The sequence below is a fragment of the Scardinius erythrophthalmus genome (assembly GCF_964197995.2).
Source record: "Scardinius erythrophthalmus genome assembly, chromosome: 18".
Lineage (NCBI taxonomy): Eukaryota > Metazoa > Chordata > Actinopteri > Cypriniformes > Leuciscidae > Scardinius > Scardinius erythrophthalmus.
Window position 1 is genome coordinate 26,797,495 of NC_138238.1, and position 24,332 is coordinate 26,821,826.

Here is a 24,332-nt window from a genome sequence, read left to right on the forward strand (position 1 = left end):
TGACCTCTGTGTTTGTCAGAAAGATTTAGTACTGGGCTTAAATGAAAGCCTAAAAGGTCCCATTTCCAACGATACCAAGCACCATATTATAGAATATTGACAATATCCCTAGCATGAGCCTAAACCAGATATACACCAGATTTCAAAAACGGAATTTATTTTAGTGGGTTAGTAACTTCATGAGCTGAAAAAAGTGATTTTGCTACCACCCCTGCACTACTATCGTGATTTTTCTAATACTAGGGGTGTATACCTTGCCAAAAAACAATGATAGCATTTGTCCCCCCGATGATACCGATCAACCCCCCTGGCTCATGGACTATTATGCAGCTAGCTCACTAACAGACTTGATAGCTACTAGAAAGACCTGGAACTACAGGACTCTACGTTGAAAATACCCGTTTGTTGCCCGCCAGCCAGGTATCCATGGTAGTCACGTGACTGCAAAGTATGAATTGGGTTCAGGTCTGGAGACTGGCTAGGCCACTCCAGGACCTTGAGATGCTTCTTACGGAGCCACTCCTTAGTTGCCCTGGCTGTGTGTTTCGGGTTGTTGTCATGCTGAAAGACCCAGCCACGACCCACGACCCAGCCATCTTCAATGTTCTTACTGAGGGAAGGAGGTTGTTGGCCAAAATCTCGCGATACATGGCCCCATCACTAGATCAGAATGACGATATTTCTCCTCCAAGAGGACAGGACGACTGCACCGTATTGAGGGGAGGAGAAATATCGTCATACTGATCTAGTGATGGGAGAAACGAAGCTTTTTAAAGCAAAATGATTCACTGGTTCGAAACGTACACACTGGTGACCCCTGCTGGTCAGAACAGAAATGCAACAAAGACTCAGACATGCAAACATGCATCAAAACACAAACACACTGCCATTGTGAAAGTAAAATCTATCAAATGCAATTAACTAACCATCTAATAAGATTAAATATCAAGAGTCTATGTTTGTTTTCTTTCATAAATATTCAGAGCTTGTTTTTTTTTTTTTTCTCCATGGATTTCTCAGCTAAACAGGCCAATAAAAGACTACTATTATTCCTTTTATTTATACTAATGTCTAATTAAAAAGTATACAAATGTATAGCCTACTGATCAGCGACCAGGGTAAAACCCTATGGTTAAAACTTAAAACCCTTAGACACTTGTTCAATCGTTCGCTGCTGGGGAGACAGTGAATCCGCATGATTCATCATGGGTAGGCTACACAGAGATCGTCCAACATCAGTTTAACTGGTTCAAGTGAACCATATGAAATTTCGAAACGTTTCGAAAGTTATGACGTAACAGTGCTTCGTTAACTGAAATCACGTGACTTTGGCAGTTTGATACACTCTCACTGATTCGATAAGTTTTCCACAGTGTTTCGAAATCGCCCATCACTCCATACCAGTCGGTGGCGGTAATACGCCATTTCGTTGTTCGTCAATCGCCAATAAAATCTCAAAAGAAGAACGCAATGTACGTCACATCCTCTGCTAGAAGTAAACAGGAGGAGACGGCTAATGAAAGGTACTTTATTAATATCAAACAAACAATGGGTTGGTTTCACTTAGATATTTAACAAAATGAGTTACTTAACTGGTTATGCATAGGGGCGAAATAAGCTCTGTTGGCTATCTATCTAAGTTTGGTTGGAGCTTCGATGCTATAGATTATGGTTGTATTGTATGGAGCTGCTATCAAGTCAATTGAGAAATTAGACAGAATACAACATAGAACTTTAAAAATCTGCACAGGAGTTATGGAAACCCAATAGATGTCAATGAAGCCAGTGAAATTCCATTTGAATTGCGAAGAAATTAGCACTTGCTTTTTGGTTACAATTGCAAGGCGACAACTGCTCTGCTGAAATTATTGGGAGATTTAAAAATATGTAAGCGTATTAGTATTGAATATTGGCATAAGATAAAATTATAGTGTTCGGAATGAAAAATGTAGAAAATAGCAGCACACATATTCCTTGAACCTATTTCTTTTTAGAAGCAATATAAAAGAAAAAAGAAAGGTTAGATGGTGGTACAGCAACAACAACAAAAATGCATCAAAAGACATTTTGTTTTATATTGTCAAATAGATATATCTATTTGTTTAGGGTTGGGTGTTATGGCCAAAAAGTTATCATGATAACATTTTTCATATCCGTCGATATCAATAATTATCACAACAAATGTCATATTTTTTCACGTTTTTTTCCTGACTGAAAGTTGTAGAAAGTAGAAAGTAGTTAATTGTGGGTTTTATTCTTTTGTTGTCTTTTATTATTATAGTTGTCAGAACATGACAAACACTTGTCAACCAGATGAACGTTTCACTAATCTGAGGTACAATATTCAAAACATTTATGATGATAAAATATTTTTTCTACATCAAAATATGCACGAGTAAACTTAGTTTCTTTGTTCAAATGGGTGATATTGTTTCAAATCATAAAATAGGTTTGTCTTCCCTGACTTTGATGGCATGAATCGCAGAAGTAAATTTTTTTTTTTAACAATCTCACGTTTAAAGGGTAAAATGTAACTTTCTGACTGTTTGAGTTAGGACTCAAAGTTATGGACTTGAGTTAGGACATTCGGCTTAAATAAATAAATGAAGTCACATGTTTCCAAAGTAATTCTACGAGAAAATAATGACAAAAATAACGTGAATATAACGTTAGGCCAATTACAGTCATCAAATGAGACATCATTCTCTGATGAAAATGTAGGCTACCATGTTTTACTATTCATGAATATCAGTCACGTTGACCCCTTACGTCATCCGCTCTTTTTCCAGTTGACTGCCGCTATCTTGAGTACCTACCGAGTACTGTCTATGGTACTGACAAGCATTAACTAGCTAGCTTGCTACTATTTACAGCTTTGTACAGATACAGTAAATAGCAAGAAAGACAACATTTCACACCTCGACTGCCATGAAAAGAAACACTACTTTCAAAAAATAATATCATTAGGGTGTGATCCCTACGCGATACCTGATGCATACTTCCAGCCTCTGTCCGCTGCTACCGAACTACCAATCCTGGCATTCAATGATATTATATGTTGATCCGACTATTTTAAGCGTGTATTTAAATGGTGCAGGGACAGAACTTTTGCCAAGCGTGTCAGAGGTTCTGGGTTCTAATCCGCTCTTATATATTTTTTTTTTTTCTCATCAAAACCGATTTTATGTTTATCAGTGGTTGTATATCAGGCAGGGACATGTTTGTGTGCACTGTGCGTTTTGTTTTGTAATTTCACCGTAACGAATAGAAAGTCTCTCCACATTGAAGCGCGTGTCCGAGTGAAGACTGTGTGCGAGCCACAAACAAACACAGTGTCCGCGCAACTGATCGCAGCGGCAACCATAGACTGTAAAAAAATATGGACGTAGTGTCCGTGACGTCACCTGTAGGTTTCTGAAGAGCATTTTTGAAGCCTAAAGTGGGCGGAGCCGGCCGTCGCCATCTTGGCCTTGCGTCACTCCCGGATAATAGAAAATGGGCAAAGAGGTGGGGCGTGAGTGGAGCTGAGGAGCCTGGCTATCTGAAATCACGCCCACCTCGCTCGACGTGATCGAGTTAGCTCAGGCTGGGGAGGTAATGCTATAACGTTATGCTATAATGCTACTGACAGTACCAAGTCTGCGACTGCACAGGGCCTCGCGCTAAAGTGACAGTTGATGTAAAGCCAATTAAAAGTTCCTATTTTTGTCCTTCGAAATATTATAATAGTTAAAAGACATGGCTACAAGTGAGACTGTGTATCGTGATTCTGTACTATTCTGCTAGTTGAAAATGTATTATGCAGTAAGTTAATATTACTCTGAGAGTGTGTGTGTGACAGTGATTTATGTGCATAACGTAACATGTCAGTCACTTTTTTTATAGTCTATGGTCCGTCAGTGCGGCATCGCTCGTCAAGTTCGTGGAGAGCTTATTCAGTCCATTTTAAATTCTGATTTTGGCCGCCTCTCAAATGGGTTAAACCATAGATATATATTGCCTATGAAGTTCAAGTAAATGCGCTAGAAAATCCGCGCTCATTCAAGGATGTGCATTTATTGCATGACGGAGAAAGCGCCGACACCTGCAGGATTTCACCTGACGGTACATAAGCATATTATAATCTATCCGTTCTATGAGAGCAGAACGAACGAGCCTTTATTGACGTTTTTAAATCTGAAAACTCCAAAAAGCAACGAAATTGTCAGACATCCATTAGTGCATGTTCACAGAGGAAAACAACTGAAATACAGCGCTGGTTGTTCTCTCGAACGATACTCGACGACAACGACTGAATCCTAAGCCGTGGGCGAAGTAATGGGTGTATTAAATTGTATGAAATAATCCCGAAAAAAGCACAAAACACTGCAGAGATGGCAAGATCAGCAGCTAACATTTGCTGAGGTGAAGTGACGGCTAGTAACAGCAGACAAACGGCTAGCATTGACATCAGCGGCAATCCACCTGTCACTCAAGTGGCCACACCCTTAATTATGCAGAACTTTAAGGATTAATCAACTAAACGGATGAGTTATAAAACAATTCACCCCCCTCACAGTTGTCATGAAGGGCAAAATTATCTGTATAGACCAAAGCCACATACAGACACCAGGCTGTAAACACGTTTTTTTCTGCTGTAAAATTTGGCATTTTAACATGGGGGAGATACAGATTTGACTCACTTTTGACACCAGCCTCAAGTGGCCAGTCAACGAATTGCAGTTTAACTCACTTCCATGTTGGTTTCAAGAGAGAGACGGGGAGGTTGCTGCTTGGCGGCAACGAGCACTTTGATCACTTGATTTCAGAAACAACACATTTCAGCGCTAGATCGCCTCTTATTTAACAAACGAACGAAATGAATGCTCTGCTAGTTAACTGGAGATGTTTTGTTTATTTGTATTGGTACATTCGTGCAGCGAGATGTTTCAAAACTGATGGGGACATGTCCCACCCGTCCCACCTGCAAATTACGGCGTCTTTTTTCGTCCTGAGGTAGCCTGTAAAAGGATATTTTGGGGTCTCCTTTTTTGTTGTTGCACCCCACCGCACAACACATTGAAGGCATAGCTAGCTACTTCCTTTGCGACTGACGTGAATCAGGTACTCAAGATGGCGGCAGACAAGTTTTAGAAGTGAGTGACGTCAGTGAGGAGACGTTGGTTGGTGACATCATCTGATATTCATCTATTCACAACTTTCCCGAACTCTGACCTTTCACATTATCGCTATGGCAACGTAGAACAAGCCGGTAACGAACTTCCGGTTTACGTTAGCCTGAAGATACTGCTATCAGAGAGCCTCAACAAGCCCAAACAACTTGCTTGGGTAATGACGAGTAGAGCTTAGCCTATATCGGGCCCAAAAAATCAAGCCCGACCCTACCTGAGCCCGTTGTGTCCGAGCCCGGCATAACTGTAATTATGAGCCCGAGCCCGATTTAGACCCAACCATTTTTAATACGTGGGCCGTTATAACCAGATGCGGCGCCAGATAATTTTTTAACATGTGCTGAGGGGTTGCTAGATTTATTATATATAAATACTTTTAAAGTTTTTCTCAGTCGCTTTGGTGCGTTTCTCACATCACTATTTACATTTGCACAACAGTTAATGCAGTTCTCAAAACAATTAGTGCAAACTGCAAAACCTAGCGGATAACCTTCAAAAGCGTGTCACTTGCTCAAAATGGATAGCTCACTCCTCAAAAGCAAGTATTCATGTCAATGAAAGTGTCAGTGTCATCAAAATGAAAAGTCCTGACACCATTGTCTATGAACAAGATAGTCAAATGGCTTTGTCATGTTTTCATTATGACAGTTTACTCTGTAAATGTTTTCCAATGCAAAAAAAAGTCAGATCTTGATGACACTACCTGAAAATGCTCAAGACAGCACTATATACAGTACTATTTGCACAGCCATTTGAAAAATACAGTAAAGTTACACATTTCTGTATTTAGTGAGGTAACTGAGTACAAGACACTGATTATGCATGTTTCACATTTTTACTGCATATGCTCTTTGCAATTCTAATTTGTTCACAGCATTGTGCAAAAGAAAAAATACACCCTTATTTACAACAAACAAAAACTCCCTTTGGGTAGAGCTGTGCACAACTGTAAACAATATTGCAGTACATATTGGAACTGAACATACAACATACATAGTACTGTAATCATTCATGCACATCCAGACGTTCCTCTCTGTCTGGCCAAATAATTTCATCTACATCACAGCGAATATTAGGAGACATTTTCAGGAAAAAAGCAGATTTTACTGTAAAAAATGTGTAAAATTTGCTAGACAGATTTTGACAACTAGTTCAACATTTTTGTATGTAATGACTCTAGTTTTATATGGAATGACTATTCCGCATTCACAAGTATAGTTAATTTTGACTGACATGACATAAGCAAATGATAATGTTATAAAACAGCAGAGAGTTGTATGAAAGCAATTGATGCATGTCCAAAATCATTTGCAATTTGTTGGAAGGAATGAGAAACTGCTACTATGATGTGCACAAATGACTAAATGTTGTGGAGGTTAAACTAACTGTTATGCAAATGTAAATAGTGATGTGAGAAATGCACCAATGCGACTGAGAAAAACTGTAATAAATGAGCAAAAATTGGCCACTTAATATTTAATATTTAATTATTTTAATGATCACAATTAAAGTATTAATTTTATTAAATTGAACAGGCACAACATTCGGCATTCAATCAAATATTATTAAAGATTTATTATTATTAATAATGTTATTTCAACCCAATATCTCGTAATTTCGACATAATATGTGTGCCGAGTGTGCGTGCAACAAGCAAGATGTGCATTTGTAAAACCGGTGACACGCGTGCATTGATTTTTATTAATAAACTAGTCTTTTCTGTCAGTGTCTGCTGCAAAGATGAAGTTGAGGATCGCCATCTCTGTAGTGAATGCACCTATAGCCTAGAGAGAAATGCACATCTTGGATTACATAATCAGAGAGTAGCCTATTTATTTTCATTTTGAATTGTTTCGTTTATAGACATTTAAAGCTTTCTTTAGATAGACATGAGAAATATAGCCTGAGTTTCGGTTAATTTATGATGAGATGCGCTCCTGTTCACATGCAATGCAAGTGACCGCAGCGCGCCAGCTCCTCCATGTCATGATTTATATTGTCTGCTATATTTGCTGCCAGGCAATTGGTTGATGAAAAATTTATTAAGATATAATCTATACAAACAAAATTCACTTTAAAGAAAGGCTTTCTACAAAACAAAACTTAATGAAGAAAATTAAGTTCAATCATGTCTGACCCATTAACAAAGTCATGTCTGACCCACTCTATCTCCCGATGCATCCTATCATGATGTTCACTTTTCATAATCAACATAGATGGAAAAAATAACATTATAATATAGCTGCGAGCAGCGATTACCGGCCCAAGCCGGTGGCACCGTAACCCCGGTGCTTTTAGGGAGTGGCGGTGCCGCCGGCTTGGGCCCTTCATCGCTGCTCGCAGCTATATTTATATATATATATATATATATATATATATATATATATATATATATATATATATATATATATATATATATATATAAGACAGAAAATATTACTTGTCTTACCTTATTTTGAAATTATGATACACTCAAAATATTCCACAACATTGATTAACATTTATTAACCCATTGATTAACCGGTGGTAAAATTTTCTCACTGTCACATACCTAGTATATTTTTATATAGATACAATAGGCCTACCTGATTTTGAACACAAGATGGCAATATAGCACTATGAATGACATGATGTATTTATTTTTTGGACTGAAAAAAAATGCTGGCTGTTTTTAAACTTAAACAATTATAAAATTGAAAAAAAAAGAATAAAATAGGTTTAGTTTTGATATTTGTATAATTTTATATAGAAATAAATGGTTTATAATTACATTTTTAGAAGATATGAGGCTTTTAGGGTTTCCTTTTTTGACATTACTTTAATCCCTCACCATAGCAAAACCGTTTGAGATATGTATTATCCGTTCACAATTTAGCATCTTTAATGTATTTTCATCATATTGAAAAAGTTTGGTGGGAATAAAATAAACCACTTAAGAGGAGTGAGTAAAAATTCAGAGGCTGATTTTGCAAAGAAATACACATTCAAACCAAAATATCTGACTTCCTGTTGGTCGGAGCTAATAACTGTAAATTAGAAAGTTGTCCAGCTTGATGAGACCAATATACGTACTGATTTCCCGATGAGATCTATATGTGTACCGAGTTTCATATTAATTCATGCAAGCGTGTTTGATATATGGACCAAGTTTTCAGACCCCGTTCAAGGGGGCGCTGTTGAGCCCCCCTGCCACGCCCTTTTCTGAAACTTTTCCCATGTGTACTGGCTAATAAGTGTTATGTGTCTGTCGAGTTTCATCCAATTTCAAGCATGCTAAGAGTCTCAAAAGCATCCGAAAAGAATATTAAAGTTTGATGCGTTGCCACGGCAACAGTATTTAAGATATCAATAATCCTTTCACAGGTCTACATCTTGCGTGTGTCTACATTATACACATAAAGTTTGAAGCAAATCGGGTAAAAATAAGAGGGTGATTTCAAAGCATTTTGAAAGTGACACACTTCCTGTTGCCAGTTGGTGGCGCTATAACTTTGACTCACAAATGTCACATCCATGTGATCGGCCTCTTACAACTAACACACAGCTGAAGTTTCATCAAGATCAGTTAATGTATGCAGAAGTTATAACACACTTCCTGTTTGAATTATTCGCCATAAATTCGTTTCCTTGCCACGGCCAAACCGTTCGAGATATCAAAAATCCGTCCGCAATTTAGCATCCTCAATGTCTTGACTTCATGCCGACCGAGTTTGGAGGCGAATGGATGAATTTCCTAGGAGGAGTTCTTCAAATTCCACAGCATGCGTTTCCAAACAACCTATAATAGCCGACTTCCTGTTGGTCTGGCGTAAAACTTAGAGCACGAAAGTTGTTCGGCCCTATGAGGTCTATATGTGTACCGAGTTTCATATTATTACATGCAAGCGTGTCTGATTTATTGACAAGTGTTCGGATCCCGTTCCAGGGGGCGCTGTCGAGGCCCCCTGCCACGCCCGGGTACCAGCTTCAGCCCAGCCCTGATGGCCGCGGGTTCTGACCTGTGTGCAAAATTTCAAGAGTTTTCGAGCATGTTAAGGGCCCCAAAAGTGCCCGAAAGGTTGACAAAATAATAATAATAATAATAAATATAGCTGCGAGCAGCGATTACGGGCCCAAGCCGGTGGCACCGCAACCCCGGTGCCTTTAGTTACCTAAAGGCACCGGGGTGGCGGTACCGCCGGCTTTGGCCCTCCATCGCTGCTCGCAGCTATATTTATATATATATATATATATATATATATATATATATATATATATATATATATATATATACATACATACATACACACACACACACACACACACACACACACACACACACACACACACACACACACACACACACACACACACACACACACACACACACACACACACACACACACACACACACACACACACATATATATATATTATTGTTCAAAAGTTTGGGGTCAGTAAGATTTTTAATGTTTTTAGGAGAAGTCTCTTCTGCTCACCAAGGCTGCATTTATTGATTAAAAATACAAACAAAAACAGTAATATTGTGAAATATTATTCCAATTTAAAACAGCTGTTTTCAATTTTTAAATATTTTACATAGTAATTCATTTCTGTGATCAAAGTTGAGTTTTCAGCATCATTACTCCAGTCTTCAGTGTCACATGATCCTTCAGAAATCATACTAATATGATGATTGATGCTCAATAAATATTCATTATTATTTTCAATGTTGAAAACAGTTGTGTACAGATTTTTTTTTTCAAAATGCTTTGATGAATGTAAAGTTCAAAAGAACAGCATATATTTCAAATATATATATTTTTAACATTATAAATGTCTTTACTTTAACTGTTGATCAGTTTAACTCATCCTTCATAAATAAAAGTACTGATTTATTTTATTTATTTCCCCCAAAAATAAAATTTTAATTATTACAAACCCAAAACTTTTGAGCGGTAGTGTTTAACGTTACAAAAGCTTTAGATTTCAGATAAATGCTGTTCTTTTGAACTTTCTATTCATCAAAGACTGTACACAGCTGTTTTCGACATTTAAAATAATAATGAATGTTTCTTGAGTATCAATCATCATATTAGAATAATTTCTGAAGGATCATGTGACAGTGACGACTGGAGTAATGATGCTGAAAACTCAGCTTTGATCACAGGAATAAATAACAGTTTAAAATATATTAAAATAGAAAGCAGCTGTTTTAAATTGGAATAATATTTTACAATATTACTGTTTTTGTTTGTATTTTTAATCAAATAAATGCAGCCTTGGTGAGCAGAAGAAACTTCTGTTATGTGCGCGCCACAGACTGCACGCACGTCCGCTTAGAGTTCCGCCTTTTGCCTTCCGTCAATATTCCGTTATTAGAAAAATATTTTTTTAGAGAATCGATTTGACATTTGTGAATCGATTCAGAATCGTCCACGTCCGCATCGCGATGCATCTAAGAATACATTTTTTCTCCCACCCCTAGATTTCATACAACAGGTTAATAAACAGTTACAATTAAGTCACTTACATTTTAGATGCAATGTTGACTGTTTTTGTTCTGTTTCAGCAGCGAAAATAGTTAAACAAAGATCACGGCAGAACCATCACGTGTTTTCTCATAACTGAACGATTCAGCATTTTTAACGAATCGGTTGACTCAAAGATTGAATGATCAATCCATAAACATCTGTCTTAATCATGATCGACTCATTCGAACGAATCGTTTGAACGAATGAATCAATGACTCGCTTATTAAGATGGATGCCTGGCGACACCTAATGGCGGTTTAGTGTTGTTTAAAAGCATCATTCTTTCCCACATGTGTGTGATTTGTGTGTGCAACATTATCATTATTTTTCTTTCACTATTATATTAGCGATTTAAAAGCACCCACTCGTGTCACACGTCGATTAACCGGTGGGAAAATATCCTCAGACACATACCTAATAAATGTATATTTAAATACAATATTGGCCTACCTGGTAAAAAGTTTTATATACTATTTTGATGTCCTTTTGGACACAAGAGGGCAGTATAGCCCTATGTTTGCTTTTTTGTTGAACCAAATAGCACTAAATAGCCTGTTTTAACTTTTTCATTCTTCTTGAATTGCAAAAACAGAATAAAATGGGTTTAGTTGTGATATTTGTATTATTTTATATAGAAATAAATGGTATATAATTACATTTTTAGAAGATTTTTAGTGTTTCCTTTTTGGACATTACTTTAATCCCTCGCCATAGCAAAACCGTTTGAGATATTTATTATCCATTCACAATTTAGCATATTTAATGTAGTTTCATCATGTTGAAAAAGTTTGGTACGAATAAAATAAATAGTTTAAGAGGAGTGGCTAAAAATTCAGAGGCTGATTTTGCAAAAAAATTCACATTCAGACCAAAATATCTGACTTCCTGATGGCCAGAGCTATTGAATGTAAATTAGAAAGTTGTCCGGCTTGATGAGAACAATATACAAACTATTTTTTCTTTACTGTAGTTAAAACTAACCCCCCCACTTTTGTCAAAAGCATGTTGAAAGTGACACACTTCCTGCTGCCAGTTGGTGGCGCTATAACTTTGACTCACAATAGCTACATCCATCTGATCGGCCTCTTACCACGAACACACTGCTGAAGTTTCATCAAGATCAGTTAATGTATGCAGAAGTTATTCCACTTCCGTGTTTCTCTTTTCTCGCCATAAATTCGATTCCTCGCCACAGCCAAACCGTTCGAGATATCAAAAATCCGTCCGCAATTTTGCATCCTCAAAGTCTTGACTACATGCACACCGAGTTTGAAGGGGACACGGTGAATTTTCTAGGAGGAGTATTTCACATTCCACAGCAAGCGTTTTCCAAACAACCCATAATAGCCGACTTCCTGTTGGGCTGGCGTAAAACTTGACTGGGGTAAAGTTGTTCGGCCCGATGAGATCTATATGTGTACCGAGTTTCATATTAATTCATGCGAGCGTGTTTGATATATGGATCAAGTTTTAGAACCCCGTTCAAGGGGGCGCTGTTGAGCCCCCCAGCCACGCCCGGGTACCAGCTTCAGCCCGGCCCTGATGGCCGTGGGTTCTGACCTGTGTGCAAAGTTTCAAGAGTTTTTGAGCACGTTAAGGACCCCAAAAGCCCCTGAAACCTTGATTAACAATATAAAAGCAATAGTCAAATCCCCCCCTCCCCTCACACACACACAGACACAGAGAGAGGGAGAGAATTCTTCAGAAAATCCACATTCAAACCAAAATATCTCTCTTCCTGTTGGTCGGAGATGGTTCATGTAAATTAGAAAGTTGTCCGTCTTGATGAGAACAATACACATACCAAGTTTTGTTGCTGTTGATAAAACTAGCCCCCCCACTTATGACTAAAGGTGGCACTACTGAGCCCCTCACCACGCCCGTTTCTGAAACTTTGCACATGTCTACTGGATAATAAATGTGATGTGTCTGTCGAGTTTCATGCAATTTCAAGTATGTTAAGAGTCTCAAAAGCATAAAAAAAGAATATTAAAGTTTGATGCGTTGCCACGGCAACAGTATCTAAGATATCAATAATCCTTTCACAGGTTTACATCTGCCGTGTGTCTACATTCTACACATAAAGTTTGAAGCAAATCGGGTAAAAATAAGACAGTGATTTCAAAGCATTTTAATAGTGATGTACTTCCTGCTGCCTGTTGGTGGCGCTATAACTTTGACTCACAATAGTCACATCTGTGCGATCGGCCTCTTACAACGAACACACTGCTGAAGTTTCATCAAGATCAGTTAATGTATGCAGAAGTTATAACACACTTCCTGTTTCATTTTTTCGCCATAAATTCGTTTCCTCGCCACGGCCAAACCTTTCGAGATATCAAAAATCCGTCCGCAATTTAGCATCCTCAATGTCTTGACTTCATGCACACCGAGTTTGGAGGCGAATCGATGAATTCCCTAGGAGGAGTACATTAAATTCCACCGCATGCGTTTCCAAACAACCCTAAATAGCCGACTTCCTGTTGGGCTGGCGTAAAACTTAGAGCACGAAAGTTGTTCGGCCCGATGAGATCTATATGTGTACCGAGTTTCATATTATTACATGCAAGCGTGTTTGATTTATGGACACGTGTTCGGATCCCGTTCCAGGGGGCGCTGTTGAGCCCCCCTGCCACGCCCGGGTACCAGCCTCAGCCCGGCCCTGATGGCCGCGGGTTCTGACCTGTGTGCAAAGTTTCAAGAGTTTTCGAGCATGTTAAGAGCCCCAAAAGTGGCCGAAAGGTTGACAAAATAATAATAATAATAATAAAAGCGATTACGGGCCCAAGCCGGTGGCACCGCAACCCTGGTGCCTTTAGTTACCTAAAGGCACCGGGGTGGCGGTACCGCCGGCTTTGGCCCTCCATCGCTGCTCGCAGCTATATTTATATATATATATATATATACATACATACACACACATACATATATATATATGTATATATATATATATTTTTTTTTTTTGTTCAAAAGTTTGGGGTCAGTAAGATTTTTAATGTTCTTAGGAGAAGTCTCTTCTGCTCACCAAGGCTGCATTTATTGATTAAAAATACAAACAAAAACAGTAATATTGTGAAATATTATTCCAATTTAAAACAGCTGTTTTCAATTTTTAAATATTTTACATAGTAATTCATTTCTGTGATCAAAGTTGAGTTTTCAGCATCATTACTCCAGTCTTCAGTGTCACATGATCCTTCAGAAATCATACTAATATGATGATTGATGCTCAATAAATATTCATTATTATTTTCAATGTTGAAAACAGTTGTGTACAGATTTTTTTTTTTTCAAAATGCTTTGATGAATGTAAAGTTCAAAAGAACAGCATATATTTCAAATATATATATTTTTAACATTATAAATGTCTTTACTGTAACTGTTGATCAGTTTAACTCATCCTTCATAAATAAAAGTACTGATTTATTTTATTTATTTCCCCAAAAAATAAAATTTTAATTATTACTAACCCAAAACTTTTGAGCGGTAGTGTTTAACGTTACAAAAGCTTTAGATTTCAGATAAATGCTGTTCTTTTGAACTTTCTATTCATCAAAGACTGTACACAACTGTTTTCGACATTTAAAATAATAATGAATGTTTCTTGAGTATCAATCATCATATTAGAATAATTTCTGAAGGATCATGTGACAGTGACGACTGGAGTAATGATTCTGAAAACTCAGCTTTGATCACAGGAATAAATAACAGTTTAAAATATATTAAAATAGAAAGCAGCTGTTTTAAATTGGAATAATATTTTACAATATTACTGTTTTTGTTTGTATTTTTAATCAAATAAATGCAGCCTTGGTGAGCAGAAGAAACTTCTCTGTTATGTGCGCGCCACAGACTGCACGCACGTCCGCTTAGAGTTCCGCCTTTTGCCTTCCGTCAATATTACGTTATTAGAAAAATATTTTTTTAGAGAATCGATTTTTTGACATTTGTGAATCGATTCATAATCGTCCACGTCCGCATCGCGATGCATCTAAGAATAAATTTTTTCTCCCACCCCTAGATTTCATACAACAGGTTAATAAACAGTTACAATTAAGTCACTTACATTTTAGATGCAATGTTGACTGTTTTTGTTCTGTTTCAGCAGCGAAAATAGTTAAACAAAGATCACGGCAGAACCATCACGCATCACGTGTTTTCTCATAACTGAACGATTCAGCATTTTTAACGAATCGGTTGACTCAAAGATTGAATGATCAATCCATAAACATCTGTCTTAATCATGATCGACTCATTCGAACAAATCGTTTGAACGAATGAATCAATGACTCGCTTATTAAGATGGATGCCTGGCGACACCTAATGGCGGTTTAGTGTTGTTTAAAAGCATCATTCTTTCCCACATGTGTGTGATTTGTGTGTGCAACATTATCATTATTTTTCTTTCACTATTATATTAGCGATTTAAAAGCACCCACTCGTGTCACACGTCGATTAACCGGTGGGAAAATATCCTCAGACACATACCTAATAAATGTATATTTAAATACAATATTGGCCTACCTGGTAAAAAGTTTTATATACTATTTTGATGTCCTTTTGGACACAAGAGGGCAGTATAGCCCTATGTTTGCTTTTTTTTTGTTGAACCAAATAGCACTAAATAGCCTGTTTTAACTTTTTCATTCTTCTTGAATTGCAAAAACAGAATAAAATGGGTTTAGTTGTGATATTTGTATACTTTTATATAGAAATAAATGGTATATAATTACATTTTTAGAAGATTTTTAGTGTTTCCTTTTTGGACATTATTTAATCCCTCGCCATAGCAAAACCGTTTGAGATATTTATTATCCATTCACAATTTAGCATATTTAATGTAGTTTCATCATGTTGAAAAAGTTTGGTACGAATAAAATAAATAGTTTAAGAGGAGTGGCTAAAAATTCAGAGGCTGATTTTGCAAAAAATTCACATTCAGACCAAAATATCTGACTTCCTGATGGCCAGAGCTATTGAATGTAAATTAGAAAGTTGTCCGGCTTGATGAGATCAATATACAAACTGTTTTTGCTTTACTGTAGTTAAAACTAACCCCCCCACTTTTGTCAAAAGCATGTTGAAAGTGACACACTTCCTGCTGCCAGTTGGTGGCGCTATAACTTTGACTCACAATAGCTACATCCATCTGATCGGCCTCTTACCACGAACACACTGCTGAAGTTTCATCAAGATCAGTTAATGTATGCAGAAGTTATTCCACTTCCGTGTTTCTCTTTTCTCGCCATAAATTCGATTCCTCGCCACAGCCAAACCGTTCGAGATATCAAAAATCCGTCCACAATTTAGCATCCTCAAAGTCTTGACTACATGCACACCGAGTTTGAAGGGGACACGGTGAATTTTCTAGGAGGAGTATTTCACATTCCACAGCAAGCGTTTTCCAAACAACCCATAATAGCCGACTTCCTGTTGGGCTGGCGTAAAACTTGACTGGGGTAAAGTTGTTCGGCCCGATGAGATCTATATGTGTACCGAGTTTCATATTAATTCATGCGAGCGTGTTTGATATATGGATCAAGTTTTAGAACCCCGTTCAAGGGGGCGCTGTTGAGCCCCCCAGCCACGCCCGGGTACCAGCTTCAGCCCGGCCCTGATGGCCGTGAGTTCTGACCTGTGTGCAAAGTTTCAAGAGTTTTTGAGCACGTTAAGGACCCCAAAAGCCCCTGAAACCTTGATTAACAATATAAAAGCAATAGTCAAATCCCCCCCTCCCCTCACACACACACAGACACAGAGAGAGGGAGAGAAAATTCTTCAGAAAATCCACATTCAAACCAAAATATCTCTCTTCCTGTTGGTCGGAGATGGTTCATGTAAATTAGAAAGTTGTCCGTCTTGATGAGAACAATACACATACCAAGTTTTGTTCCCCCCACTTATGACTAAAGGTGGCGCTACTGAGCCCCTCACCACGCCCGTTTCTGAAACTTTGCACATGTCTACTGGATAATAAATGTGATGTGTCTGTCGAGTTTCATGCAATTTCAAGTATGTTAAGAGTCTCAAAAGCATAAAAAAAATATTAAAGTTTGATGCGTTGCCACGGCAACAGTATCTAAGATATCAATAATCCTTTCACAGGTTTACATCTGCCATGTGTCTACATTGTACACATAAAGTTTGAAGCAAATCTGGTAAAAATAAGACAGTGATTTCAAAGCATTTTAATAGTGATGTACTTCCTGCTGCCTGTTGGTGGCGCTATAACTTTGACTCACAATAGTCACATCTGTGCGATCGGCCTCTTACAATGAGCACACTGCTGAAGTTTCATCAAGATCAGTTAATGTATGCAGAAGTTATAACACACTTCCTGTTTCATTTTTTCGCCATAAATTCGTTTCCTCGCCACGGCCAAACCGTTCGAGATATCAAAAATCCGTCCGCAATTTAGCATCCTCAATGTCTTGACTACATGCACACCGAGTTTGGAGGCGAATCGATGAATTCCCTAGGAGGAGTACATTAAATTCCACAGCATGCGTTTCCAAACAACCCTAAATAGCCGACTTCCTGTTGGGCTGGCGTAAAACTTAGAGCACGAAAGTTGTTCGGCCCGATGAGATCTATATGTGTACCGAGTTTCATATTATTACATGCAAGCGTGTCTGATTTATGGACAAGTGTTCGGATCCCGTTCCAGGGGGCGCTGTCGAGCCCCTCTGCCACGCCCGGGTACCAGCTTCAGTCCGGCCCTGATGGCCGCGGGTTCTGACCTGTGTGCAAAATTTCAAGAGTTTTCGAGCATGTTAAGGGCCCCAAAAGTGGCCGAAAGGTTGACAAAATAATAATAATAATAATAATAATAATAATCCTACCGAAAACAATAGGGCCTTCGCCCTTTCAGGGCTTGGGCCCTAATAATAATAATAATAATCCTACCGAAAACAATAGGGCCTTCGCCCTCTCAGGGCTTGGGCCCTAATAATAATAATAATAATAATAATCCTACCGAAAACAATAGGGCCTTCGCCCTTTCAGGGCTTGGGCCCTAATAATAATAATAATAATCCTACCGAAAACAATAGGGCCTTCGCCCTCTCAGGGCTTGGGCCCTAATAATAATAATAATAATAATCCTACCGGAAACAATAGGGCCTTCGCCCTTTCAGGGCTTGGGCCCTAATAATAATAATAATCCTACCGGAAACAATAGGGCCTTCGCCCTTTCAGGGCTTGGGCCCTAATAATCCTAACGAAAACAATAGGGCCTTCGCCCTTTCAGGGCTTGGGCCCTAATAATAATCCTACCGAAAACAATAGAGCTTGGCACCCGACGTCACTGCGCAGTGTATTCTGGGACGTAAACAATAGGGCGCCGCCATTTTGTGAGGCCACATCGGGCGAGACGTTTATATACTGTCTATGCTTAAAACAACCACTTACTACACGAAAACAATGTTGAAAAGTCGATTAAAAGAACGAAATGTACTATACAAAGACAAACTTCTACCTGACGCAAGAAAACGGTACATGGAAAAGATGTAATTGATCGGAAATATGGATCCGTATGAGGTGCCTGCAAGAGATTAACGTTACTCGAGACCCTGACGATTTAACTCAGATGACATTTCCAGATATTTTTTTTATATTTAGTCTGTGGTGTGAGTGCATATTTCGAGGCTCAGTTTTGTAATTATAAATCTATGGAAGCCCACGTTCAGTTCACAAATGGCTGGGTCCATGACTTGGAAGCCTAAAAACCGCTGAGTTGTGAAAACCCTCGTTCGTACAAAGGTGCGTATCCCTGTGTGATGAAAGCATAGATGCCAGTGACCTGTCTGCTGTCCTGCGACAAGCACATGAATGCTGTAAGTGTGTCTGACGAGCAGGCAGCAGCTGTAGAAGAGTACACCAGGCAACAACATCTGTCATCTGCGTGGTATGATTACAGAAGCGGAAGTATTACAGCGTCAAAATCCCAAAATGCATGCTGTATATAAAATTTGTAACATGAAATTCAGTGTTTTAAAGTAGTTCAACACAAGATGCACAAGAAACTTGAAATGTTTTATTAAAGTTTTTAATTATCAAATTGTCATCTATTTTCATCTGAAGTATTTAATGTACAAATAGTATACCATGTTCATTCTAAGGAATGTACACACACACACAAAACAAACATGTTCAATCTCAGGAAGGTACCACACATTTCACACACACACCAAATAAATACCAAAAAATTATTTTTACCATTCAACATGCACACTTTTCTGTTTCATCTGGCCTTACAACCCTTGTATACGTGTTAACTAGAAAACAGCAAACATTGACTATCCTATCAAGAAGGGTAAATTCTTCATCCTTACAGGGAAGCAACAAACTAAATGGTATTGTGTTATGTAATAGTGTGTACTTATTGTGCAAGCTACCTATTACCCTTTCAACATGTATCCTAAGGTGTGCTATAACATGTGTCTTCCACATTTAACACTAAATCGCCAGGCAACAGTTTGTTAAGAAGCATAACAGTAGTAATCATTGACAACAAAATTGCAAAACATGGAAGTCCTGTTTAATATTGAATCTTCTCTTTTCTTTGAAAAACTCTTCATCCATATTCAACTTGTTTAACTCAGACTTAAACAACATATTTTCCTGCAAAAGACAGGTTAGTTCTGCACTGCTTTGCTCACAGAACTGAGCAAAGAAACAGTTTGTCTGTTTCTGTCTGTTCTCTTATCTATTCCTCTTCCACGGATCCTGCATCTGCTTGATCCCCATGCTCTTCTTCTGCCTCTGCTTGGACTCCATCTCTCTCATCTTCGTTCATGTTGTTTTGTTCATTTTGGCCTCCTCCCTCAGATTCACTTAAATTATGTCTACGTTGTCTGCGGCCATGCCGATCTGACACTGTGGCTGTTGACTTCAAAGTGACCGATGTGCAGGGTTGGAGCCCAGTCTGGATGAGACTCATCCATCTCATATGCTGGTTTACCTTTGGGGAGACAAAAGTATCCATATTAAAAAAATTATTGCAAGCAACAATGGGAATACTATACACTCATATACTATATTAGCTAGGGAACAATATACAATAACACATACACACGCACATATATATGAAGAGTTCAGATGCATAAGCCTCTAAGTGCCATCTGAAATTTTCTTCTAAAATTATAATTTTTATCAAGCTTGTATAAGTTCAGTAATTTCACGAAATGACAATAGGTCATTTTCATTGCCATTTAAGTGAAATTACTGAACTTAAATATACAAGCTTGATAAAAATGATCATTTTAGAAGAAAATTTCAGATGGCACTTAGAGGCTTTTGCATCTGAACTCTTCATATATATATATATATATATGAAGAGTTCAGATGCAAAAGCCTCTAAGTGCCATGTGTGTATGTGTGTGTGTGTGTGTGTGTGTGTGTGTTATTGTATAGTATTCCCTAGTTTTATAGTATACGAGTGTATAGTACACGTGTGTGTGTGTGCATATATATATATAGTATATGAGTGTATAATGCACGTGTGTGTGTAGTGTATATATACACACACACACACACACACACACACACACTTTACACTTCAGTTCCAGTTGAACTCATGTGGAAAACATACTTAAAGTGTTGTAAAGAGAATTTTTCTCGTGCTTCAGTCACAGTGATCAAAAATAACTCTCTAGTTCAGGCTGGGTTACTCCTCGGAATATCTGAGTGGCTCAGCTGAGTGCTTTGTTTTGATCACATTCATTCAGCGCACTTTATTAGCCTAAATTAGCTTGCTCACTGCCGCAAAGTCGACAGAATAGTGCTAAGTTAGAAAATGCAGATTAACATATGTCTACTACTCTCGGGAAAAAACACACACAATCATTTACTAAGTGAAATTTATACACTTACCCGGATGAAATGCCTGGAACACACTTTCAATGATCTTGGGATGTTTGCGAATGTATGTCCGTGCGTCTTATGGCGGATATCCAGGCCATCCATCTCCGCTTGGTCACTTCGTACACATGACTCCATTCATTCTGTTTCCAGGCCGGGAAACAATAAAAAAAAAGTCCGCTATCTAATTTTATGCCCCGTCGATCGTGTGACTGTGAACGAACATTACACCCAAAAACAACAAAAACTTCCTCGGCGCCTTGGCGCGCGAGTGGCCTCACAAAATGGCGATTTTTCCCATCAGCCACCGCGGCGCTATAGCCGTGACGTCACGTCGCCAAGCCCTATAGGGCCTTCGCCCTTTCAGGGCTTGGGCCCTAATAATAATCCTAACGAAAACAATAGGGCCTTCGCCCTTTCAGGGCTTGGGCCCTAATAATCCTACCGAAAACAATAGGGCCTTCACCCTTTCAGGGCTTGGGCCCTAATAATAATCCTAACGAAAACAATAGGGCCTTTGCCCCTTCAGGGCTTGGGCCCTAATAATAATAATAATAATAATAAATAATCCTACCGAAAACAATAGGGCCTTCGCCCTTTCAGGGCTTGGGCCCTAATAAATAATCCTACCGGAAACAATAGGGCCTTCGCCCTTTCAGGGCTTGGGCCCTAATAATAATCCTAACGAAAACAATAGGGCTCTGCGCCCTTTCAGGGCTTGGGCCCTAATAATAATAATAATAATCCTAACGAAAACAATAGGGCCTTTGCCCTGTCAGGGCTTGGGCCCTAATAATCCTAACGAAAACAATAGGGCTCTGCGCCCTTTCAGGGCTTGGGCCCTAATAATCCTACCGAAAACAATAGGGCCTTCGGCCTTTCAGGGCTTGGGCCCTAATAATCCTAACGAAAACAATAGGGCCTTCGCCCTTTCAGGGCTTGGGCCCTAAAAATAATCCTACCGAAAACAAAAGGGCCTTCGCCCTTTCAGGGCTTGGGCCCTAATAAATAATCCTACTGAAAGCAATAGGGCCTTCGCCCTTTCAGGGCTTGGGCCCTAATAAATAATCCTACCGAAAACAATAGGGCCTTCGCCCTTTCAGGGCTTGGGCCCTAAATATTTGAACAAATATGAAACTAAATGCTCTTATTTAATGGATACAACAAATATAGTAGGCCTACATACTCTCTATTTGTACAAATTGCTGCACATTCAAGTTAATTCTCTTAATTAATTTTCAAATTATTGGAATTTCAATTATTCCTCAATTTCATGTTTTGTTCTATTATAGCACCAACAAGAGGCACAATCCCACAAATTTTTGTATGTGTCTTCAGAGTGAGCCCATAGATGTGTGCCAAATTTGGTGAAAATATCAAATTTTTATTTGAAGTTATAGACATTTATATGTAAAAACACATAAATTACCCACACATGACTTTGTTTGCATTTTCTTGCCACTTACTATTAATATTTTGACATTTGGGCATTAGCCAACAACCTATATTTTCAAATTTCCTACGGAGGTTTTGTCTTGCTCGGTCTTATTGGCAAATGTTTTTTAAAGGTGTTGGAAACTTTTTATTCCTTCATCGAAGCAAAAACCAGGAGACTTGAGATGGATCTTATAAGCAGAAGAGATTTATTCTTCAGAGTCTGTAGTTCATCATTCTCAGTCTATATTGGAATCTAAATTAAAACCTCAAATGCTAAAATCAGTATTCTTCACCGTGATGTTATGTAAGGAAGCATATCTGAAATAGATTCTTAAAATTTGTAACCCTTCAAAGGCATACTATGCAGTTTCCGATTCTGTCAAACAGTCGCTGTGGAGTACTTGTATTTAATGTTACTGTTGTAAATACCACTCACGCAGAGTTGTCGCTGCACTCAACCCTTGACTCTTCCGACCGCGCTTTCTTTGTCGACTCTGCCATGATTCACGTCTGATATGCGTGCTAGTGTCTTACATAGAGGCTGCTTCATATGTTGTTGATGTATGTGACGTCGTGCCGTAAAGCAAGTCGTGATTCTTGCGAGATTTGGCGGGGCGCCACCTCTCAAACCTGCATTGCTGGTTTTGCCAGCGCCGTCCCCTCCTGCTTTGCTATTGGGATGATTCGCCCTACTACAAGTTCGTTTACCATCGAAAATGACTTCGAAGCTGTTATATTAAGGTACAAATCTTGCATAGTGTGCCTTTAAGCGCTAAATCACAACGCTACACAAACCGTAAGGCGAAACCTATCATGTTTGGTATCGTTGGACTCGGCAAGGACTCAGGAATCTAAGGAGATGTCCTGTGAAAATAAGTCGACCACACCCAGAGTTATAAGCATTTGAACATTTAATTTTACCACTCGGTGGTTCTGGTTCGAAACCTCTCAGACTCCTTCAGGGCATCGTACTGATGACCCATACTGAGTTTTGTAACGATACGTTCATGCGTTCAGAAAATACAGCATTTTAGTACTAAATTTAAAATGGCCGATGCCTAAAATAGTTGATATGAATGAATTGGATATCAATTCCGCCCTGAATCTAACGAGACCATTTTTTTTATTTTTGGGCAAACCGTTCAGAAGTTATTCAAGAAAAATTAGCCGAAACGCAGCATGTCGCCACAGGTCATGCTTGTGATGACATGTACCAAGTTTGGTCTGAATACGATAAAGCACTGCGGAGATATTCGATAATGAGTTGACAAATCAACATGAATTTGATAACTCTTTGCTGGCATGGTCTGAAGATGATCTGGTTCCATTTTCGTGTAAATCGGAGCAATGTCCTAGGAGGAATTCGAAAAAGTAGAATTAAGAATGTAGAAGAATTAAAAATGGCGGACACATTTTCATGACGGAAAATTACATCATAGGAGTTGTCTCGTGGAGCAACTATTTTTGCGCGCATTCGAAACCCGTGCCAAGTTGACATTTATTTACCTTACTTTAGCCGTTACAGGTGATCATACCAATAATTTGTAATCTTTACAAGAATACCAAAATCATGTAACGAGCAAGTCTGCGTTTATTATACAGCTTAATATCGCGTCAGTTTTTGCTTTCAGAATTGGCAAATCTGCTGTGGTCGTTCCCTCACATCTGAAGTGGAGGACCTGAAACCCCACCATTTAACACGGTCACCAGTGTAAGCCTGCGCTCAATTGGCCCAATGGAGGCATCCGGTCAGCGGGGAAGGTCTTTGCGTATTTTTGATTAAATTAAATACATTTTCTCATATGTATTTTCTTGTTATTTCATCTGACTCCATAAATGGAAAGGTTTTAATGATATCTGTGCATCATTAAATGTGAGCGATTGTTTGACTATTCTTTTTAACTCTTTACTGAAAATAATGCCTAAGTCCATTAGAATAAAATGTTTACAATTTATTATGTCAGGTAAATATATCATGCCAGTTTTGTAATCAGTTCAAAGATAATCAATACAAAACATCAAATGCTCTGGAATAAAGAGAAGAGATGCGAACCTGACATTAGGAAATACATGATGCTGAGAGTCCCGACGACTCTCAGCATTCAAGGGGTGATCTGAGGTACAGAATCAGCATGATCTTCTCGTTGCATTTCTTTATATAGACAGAAACTTCTTTTTACATGTAAACATTTGCTAACAATGAGAATTTGCATTTGGATTGAACTTTAATTTAACAATGTAAATATTCTTCTGTCCCTCACATTAAGCTATGAAATGGCTTTAGATGACTTTAAAGCATCAAATACTATTTTAGAATTATTAGAATATTAGAAATCTAATATTCAAGCTG

At 38.4% G+C, this 24,332-nt stretch overlaps 1 protein-coding gene across 1 annotated transcript in view; it reads left to right on the top strand.

Moving 5' to 3' along the window:
* Positions 1-1,448: 1,448 nt before the first annotated feature.
* Positions 1,449-24,332, top strand: part of becn1 (beclin 1, autophagy related) — a 92,384-nt gene continuing 69,500 nt past the window's right edge. The window contains exon 1 of the mRNA XM_081392124.1: positions 1,449-1,523. Within this exon, the coding sequence (XP_081248250.1) occupies positions 1,471-1,523 (53 nt within the window). The 5' untranslated portion in view covers positions 1,449-1,470. The remainder of the gene's footprint in view (positions 1,524-24,332) is intronic.